General features: G+C 52.4%; 1 protein-coding gene across 4 annotated transcripts in view; it reads right to left on the minus strand.

Annotated features, from left to right (window-relative positions):
• Positions 1-1,802: 1,802 nt before the first annotated feature.
• Vgll4 (vestigial like family member 4) overlaps positions 1,803-7,423 on the minus strand; it is a 113,634-nt gene continuing 108,013 nt past the window's right edge. For all 4 annotated transcript variants that reach the window (XM_026788326.1, XM_005365033.2, XM_005365032.3 and 1 more), the window contains 3 exons: positions 3,728-3,923; positions 2,511-2,634; positions 1,803-2,173 (listed from right to left, as the gene is read on the minus strand). In XM_026788326.1, coding sequence (XP_026644127.1) covers positions 1,902-2,173; positions 2,511-2,634; positions 3,728-3,923 — 592 coding nt within the window. In that variant the 3' untranslated portion in view covers positions 1,803-1,901. The remainder of the gene's footprint in view (positions 2,174-2,510; positions 2,635-3,727; positions 3,924-7,423) is intronic.

The following is a 7,423-nucleotide window of genomic DNA, read 5'->3' on the forward strand; positions in this document are numbered from 1 at the left end:
GTAGCCTGTAGAATAACAAACTAGTGGCTATGAATGCGGACGCAGTGTTGTCATGGCGTAACTGTGTACCTGCACGATTACAGACACACCTACGACAAAAAAAGATCAACTTTTTTTTCCCAAATAACAACAACAACAAAATGATTACGATAGGAAAGGGGAAAAATTAAATAGCTACATATCATTAACAAATTAATTGTTCTTCAAAAATACCTACAAATTTCTCTGTACACTCTTTACGCACAGCGTAATGATGGTCTTTAAAATTACCTATATAAAAAAAGTGTTCTCAACAATTCTTTTTTCCTACAGAAAATATAGGGGCCTGAATGCCAAGCTTGGAAGCCCAGGAGAGTGGAGTGAAGTGTGCGGGGCAGGAGGGCTGCCCACTTTCGTGAAGGCCGGTAGCCACCCTGTAACTCGGGTATCAGTCCCCACGTTTCCACCCTCGCCTGTTTCCCAAGTTCAACAGCTAACCTGTTTTCCTCCTCCTGAAAGTCAGCCCCATGGGCTCCCCTGTGCAAGGAGTCTGTAATGCCTTGTTGAGGAGGTGGTTCTAGCCAGGTGACGTCCTAGCCCTCCTTGAGCAGGCTGGGACAGGGGACAGAAAAGCTCACGGCCGGAAGGAGCAGCTGCTGTGGGGCATCCCCAGCCCTGTCTGTCCTGCTTGCTTCTAATGTCTAGTTAGTAGCTATTAATAGAGCGGGCACTAGTGATGCAGGAATAACTGTGGAGTTATTATAGAGGAATGTGTACAGCCTTGGCCCCGGCATGAGAGGAAGCGCACGCAGCCCCGTGTTGCAGACTGTCAGGCACCTGCTGGTTGGCCAGGAGTTGGAAAGGAGCAGTCTGCACCGAGGAGCCTAAAGACATGAACTCAAGTCCCCCGCCCAGGATGCAGAAAAATCAGCAGCAATGGGCTCCCCAGCCTACCACACCCACCGGCTGTGCACTCCTTCTCAGAGTGAAGTGAACATCGACTACACCCCTCAGAAGCACAGCTGTACCAGCAGTGAATGTATCTAGGGCTGTAACTGACGGGATAGGCTAATGCCGCCGCCAAAAAGCCAGTCAGTGCTACAGTCTGAGCTTACAGTCAATAGAAACCAGCTATTTTTCGTATTAAGACATGCACCATGTCAGAAGCACTACGGAGTCCTCCGGCCTTTGCACTAACCTCACCAACTGCAGTGTTCAAAGACAGTAAATGCCCATGGTCAGGGGGAACCTGCAGTCCAGTTGTGAGCACCTCAAGACTAGAGAGAAAGACCTAGAACCTGCTAGAGACCTTCTAAGTTCAGCAACAATGCAAGCACACATGATCAGAAGTGTTCCCTAGCAGTTTGCCCTTGGTGCTGGCATCGCAGACAGCTGCCCAACAGGCAGCCCTGCCCTCCATAGTGCAAATCAGGACAGTTCTTTTCAGGCAGACACATGTACACACAGACTGAGCTGGACCCCAGGAGGAAGCCAAGCCGTGCACACCCAGTCTCAAAAGGTAAGAACACAAAGCGTCCGGATCCCCATGTCTTCATGGCTTGTGACTAGGAAAGGGCCGCAGGGTCCCGGCTGCCAGGTGGCAGACCTGCAGAGGTTTCTTTGGTAACCAGGACAGGAAGCAAGGATGCTCTGCTGGACCGATGCTCCATGTTGTTCCTGTTGCCATGGTGAGACCCCTTGTACGAACACCAAAAAGTACAAAACAGAGCAGAACAAAAGTCCAGACAACATGGTTTTGCGAATAAACCACCCTCCCACCCTCCCCCTAAGATTTTTTTTCCTTTCTTTTTTTTTTTTTGTTTTTTTTTTTGTTTTTTTGCTTTTTGTTTTTTGAAGCACTGACTGTTGAAAGCTCAGGCAAACCATGCAGATCCTTGTGTGGCTGGAGAGTGGAGCCCCCTTCAGGAGACCACAGAGGGGGAGTGACTATGGCTGGCCATGTGGGCAGTGGGGCTGGCAGGCTGGCCCCGGCGGGAGGCTGACTCTGGGCTGCTGGAAGCGCTGTCCTTGGCCGCTTTGATCTGAAGCCATGTGTCACCTAGTGCTTTGGCAAAGTGGTCATCCACAGAGCCAGTGATAGACACAGAGTTGGGTGCTGGCTCTGGTTCCTTGTAGTTCTTGCCCAGGCTCCGGCGGAAGTGCTCTTCCACCACAGGGTCACAGGTGGCAGTTGCTGCAGAGGGCGAATCAGAGGAGAGGAAGCTGCATCAGTGGGCCAGGGGACCCTAGTCAGTGGTACTTATGCACCCTGGGTGGAAGGTGAATCCAGAGTGTCTTTATGGCACTAAATGACAGTGCTGGAGCCTATCTTCTGTCATCTGAAGCCCGGAGGGGCCAGGGACTAAATGTCCTTAATTCCTTCCCACCCAAGGCATGGTCGGTTCAAGGTACACGTGTGTGCTCAGAGCAGTGTTTTTAAACTACACACTAAGTGAATCTTAGGGAGAGAAGTTACGGCTCACAGCTTAATCCAGGGTTCCCACATGCACCAGGCTTGGTAGAAAACTCACCACTGGGTGGTCTTCGGTAACTGGCAGACCCGGGTGCAGAACAGCCACTGTGCGCAATGGGGCAGTGAGAGAGGTTGCAGTTGCGGGCGCCTGCAGATGCACAGGTGATCACGGAGGGCCGGTTCTGCAGGAGGGAGAACAAGTCAGCTCCTCTTCATTCACCGACTAGGCTGGGCAGCTGCTGCCAGAGGGCCCAGCTCCTCTTGACAGGAACCTCCCTGCATTCAGTTGCTCTTGGAGCCCACTGTGCTCCAAACAGCACATCCAGGGGGAGAGACTAGATGCACTGGGGTTTCCACCCCTGGCACCTGCAGGTGAGCCACCCCTGACACACAGCATCTCCCCAGGGCCAGGCCCCTTTCTCCTTGTCAATGAGTGCACAAACACCCACTGGGAACCTAGGAACCGCAGGCCCACCATGGGTCACACAGAGCTGCACATGGTCTCTGTGCTTTCAAAGTCTCTTCACACAGTTTCTGTCAGAAGCCTCACCCTTTGTTGTCTCTGGGGCTTGCTGGGTGTGGTGCTAAGGTAAGACATCCCTCTACCTTTCTGCTCTTTGGTCTTATGAAGTTGCCTTGAACTTGATCCTCCTGCCTCAACCTCCCAAGTAACTATATTATAAATCTGAATTACCAGACCTGGCCTTGTTTTTAAAAAAGTAATAATTTTGCCAGGCAATGGTGGTGCATGCCTTTAATCCCAACACTCTGGAGGTAAGCAGATCTAAGTGAGCGTGAGTTCAAGGTCAGCCTGGTCTACAGAGTGAGTTTCAGGACAGCCAAGACTACACCAGAAAAACCCTGTCTCAAATGCCCCTCTCTTCGAAAGAAAGAACTTTTTTTCTTCAGTAATAATAAAAAAGAGCCTGTGTCCTAATCACAGGTTTGTGACCAATGACTTTATAAGATGCAAGCCCAAAATAAAGCCACTGACATTTAACTTTGTGAAACAGTTACTGGGTAAGCACAGGCCTCTCAGAGTGCCAGGGAAAGGGGGGGAGGGGGACGGCACAAGGAGGAGGGAGCTCCCTCATCAAGATCAACCCTGTACTGTGCAAAGCCACGAAGCCTTAGGAATGGAAGAACCCCAGTCCCTTCAGACTTCAGGACTTCTACTCAGGGTTTCTATGCAGCTCACGGTCCCCTACACCCAGCCTGACCTGCTCACCTCCGGAAGAGAACCAACCATGCTGCTTGACATAACACCATACACACCTGCTGCCGCTCCACAGCCGACCTGCCGGTGTCACTGCTGTTCTTAGTCAGCGCAAGAGGCTGCTCCATGAGGCCAGGGAGGGATGCATACAGGTGGCCACCATGCAAGCTCACAGCCGGGGCTGCAGCCCGCTCAATGGGACTGCGGCTCCGTTCCCGGGGATCTCGGCGGCAGTCTCCGTTGACGGTCTTACTCCTGAAAGACAGGGGCATGCTTAGGGGGGGTGACTGGCAAGGGGGCTCTGGGGAGGAGCCATGCACTTCCCCCTGATGTTTCCGAGACATTCCTACCCCGGTGTTAAGGGTAGGACCAAAGGATAAGTTGAGGAACCAGGCCCTAAATGTAGGAGAAGCAACCTTTGGAGCCAAAGTTGGCTTTGTGACCTCCCTCCTTCCCTTCTGGCAGGCATGTCACTTAGCAGTGCTGCCTGCCTGCCTGCCTGCCTACGTACAAGATCAGCTCGTGCTCAGTTTGACCACCAGTGGTCATTGAGGTAGGATGGGAATGCTGAGGACCAAAGAAACCTGACCCATGCTCTGAGCCAGTTCTGATGTGAAGCCATACTGGTGCCTACTCCTCTACGTACCGTGCCCATTAGCACCTCTGTCTAGATAGGGCACCAAGACAGTGGGGAGCCAAGTGACTGTCTCATCCACTGATGACCAGTGACCTCCTCTGTATGGGTCTGCTTCTTATTAGTGTAGAAGATGGCAATCAGTTGGCAGCACTGTACCCAGAAACCACAGCAGCAGAAGACAGCAGCTTCCCTGAGCAGAGCATGAGAACCCACAAGACCCAGCTTACACAAACTGTTCCAGGCTCAGCTCTGTCCTCCCTCCATCCCGCTGACTCTAGAACCATCACCAGTGCTGTCCGCTTAGGGTCTGTCCCTTTTTAACCAGGGACACTTTTTAGCCAGAGTGAGCACGTTAAAATTGAAAGGAGACTTCAGAGCCCATGCTTGGCCTGCTCTTTACCACCAGGGAAGCGGGCCATGTATACTTGGGCTTTGGGCAGGAAGCAGCCATGCCTGCATGCTGGGCCAGCCAAATGCAACATGCTAATATTTAGTCACACACCACACACACTGCACGCACACACACCCTCCATATGCGCACACACACCCTCCACACATGTGACAGTCATACTGTAAGACAGGACACAGCACCACCTTGGGTACTCAGCATCCTTTATCCCGACAGCCTCTTCTGAAACTGCCCTGCAGGACACCGACAGGCTCACCACTCCCTCCATTCCCCGACCTTCTGTGCTCATCTCAAGGCCACCTTTTTATTAAGCAAATATGACTTGACAGAACTCCTTTCAAGTCGCAGCAGCCAGCACCTTTTCCATTAACCCCGTCCCCAACTGCCTTCCCATTTTTACCTCTGGCTCTGTGCCACAAACTCTTTAAGCTGTAGCAACAACTGTCCACCTGCCATCCGCTGGGTAGGCTGCACCATATTGTGCTTCTCTGAATGTACATTGGCCCCGAATTCCAGGCACTTGTGCGAGCCCTCAGGGCAGAAGCCACCACACCATTGCTGATGGCTTTTGCCCGTCCTACACTAGCACTGAAAGCTCTGCGGAGCAAAGTCCTGCCTGTCTCGAGTTACAGACTACCTGCACAGGGAAAGGAAGACATCAGATGCACAACTGGGACGGGCAGACTCATGGGGAACCAGACTGGACCAGTGAACCGCAGGGCACCCGCAGCCTTCAGATGGACTCTGCACTCCCGGGGACTCAAGCAGCAGACACTAACAAGGACGGGAAATCGCAGGGAGCACTATGGTTCCCAAACAAACCTCCAGCAGGCAATGGATACAAAAGGAGGTCCGATGGGTACAGCACACGGCAAGACAACTCAGGCAGGCTAGCATCTCCTGTCCCCTGGACCGCCATCTTGGATCCCCACAGCACTCTTACATGGCCAAGCACAACCTCAATGATGAGACGCAGAGGAGCACAGAATGAGGGGGCACTCGCAGGGGCCTTCAGAACTCAACACCGAGGAAGTCGTTCAGTTGGCACTGGGCATGATACATCATACAAAATCACGGAGCTCAGAACAAGCCTGGGAACTTGCTGGTTAATTTTAGTAAAATTACACACCACTCATATTTCCAGCTCATTTTCCTGGTTCCTGGAGCTTAAAGACAGACATTGTTTTCCATGTCCCTCCCCCTCTGAATGAATCACAGCCCAGTGTGTCCTGTGCCGTCAGGACGCTGACCCAAACCACACACATCCTGCCTCTCCTTAAAGACCAAGTGGGTAGAGGGAAAACTAACAGGGGCCCTGCTAGGGCCTAGAAGACTCACGGAGCTGCCTGGGAGCATCGACCTTGCCCATTTCACGCCAGCTCTTTTCGGAGAGAAGGAGAAAAGGTGAGTTGCAAGGAGAAACCATCACACTCTACTAGGCCACAGTTTCCTGGGGACAGTTGCCATGTGCTCCTGATCACCCTCTGAGCTCAGAAGACAAAATGTCAGTGGCATTTAAGGAAAGCAGACTAGATCCCAGGAACTACAGCTCCACCTCCTGCACAGCAGCTTGCGCAGCCTTAGGAACCATGCTACGTTGGCAGGGCAGAAGAGTAAAGAAGGACCCACCCAGCCTCAGGCTTCCCACAACACACAGGATATCCCGGAGGTGACAGAATGAGCCTTCCTGATACCAATCTGTGCTGGCGTCACTGTGTGCCAGGGGCAGAGCCCCTCTTGCTCTAACACTATGCCCTGGGATCCTGCATGGCAACACTAATAGTTGGGGGTTAGAAACTAAGCCTTCAGATCCTCAACACCTCGACCAACCCGAGGCCATCAACTTTGATAAGAATCATGTCATTAACAAGGACACGAAGGCACAGACCACGTCTTCTGTGCCCACAGCCAGAAAGCCATGTTCCCGTGTCTACCTCAAAGCCAAGAGAGCATGGACAACAAACACCATTGGGGCTGGCTGACATTTCTGTCCCCTGCCTACACAAAGGTGCTGTCTCACTTTCTGCTCAGTGAAATTTCAAAACTCAACTTCAGGGAACCAACCAACCTATAAATGCCTCATTCCCTCTGTCACAGGAAGCTGAGACCTGAGTCCCTGTTAGGAACCCTCCTGTGGGAGCAGAGAGCATTGTGAGAAGATGGCCCTCAAGCTATTCATGCTGGTGGTCCGTGGCTGAGTGCTCAGACCTCACTATGGCGGACTCAGAGTGGGAGACAGGCTCAGATGGCGGAGGCACTGTCTGAAGTTACCTCGCTCATTGAGTCAAGGACTCCAGGGCCCGGCTCTTAGCTGTGAAACCTTCCCTGGCAGAGCAGAGCCCTGTTTCTATGCATCTCTCAGCGATGCATTTGATTCTCTCCTGTGCATTGCCTTTCAATTTCTGTCACAGACTAAATGGGGTCTCCTGGCAGATGTTGTGTGTGACCAGATCTAATAAGATGAGGTTACTCAATGCCACTGAGGGGTGACTGAGGTGACAGGCACTCAAAGGGAAGATGATATCGAGACTGGGATTGGCAGCTAAGAAATTAGCCTCCCGCCGGGTGGTGGTGGCGCACGCCCTTAATCCCAGCACTCAGGAGGCAGAGGCAGGTAGATCTCTGTGAGTTCGAGGCCAGCCTGGTCTACCAAGGGAGTTCCAGGACAGGCTCCAAAGCCACAGAGAAACCCTGTCTCGAAAAACCAAA

Source organism: Microtus ochrogaster, unplaced genomic scaffold (assembly GCF_000317375.1).
Source record: "Microtus ochrogaster isolate Prairie Vole_2 unplaced genomic scaffold, MicOch1.0 UNK1, whole genome shotgun sequence".
In the NCBI taxonomy this organism is placed as follows: Eukaryota; Metazoa; Chordata; class Mammalia; order Rodentia; family Cricetidae; genus Microtus; species Microtus ochrogaster.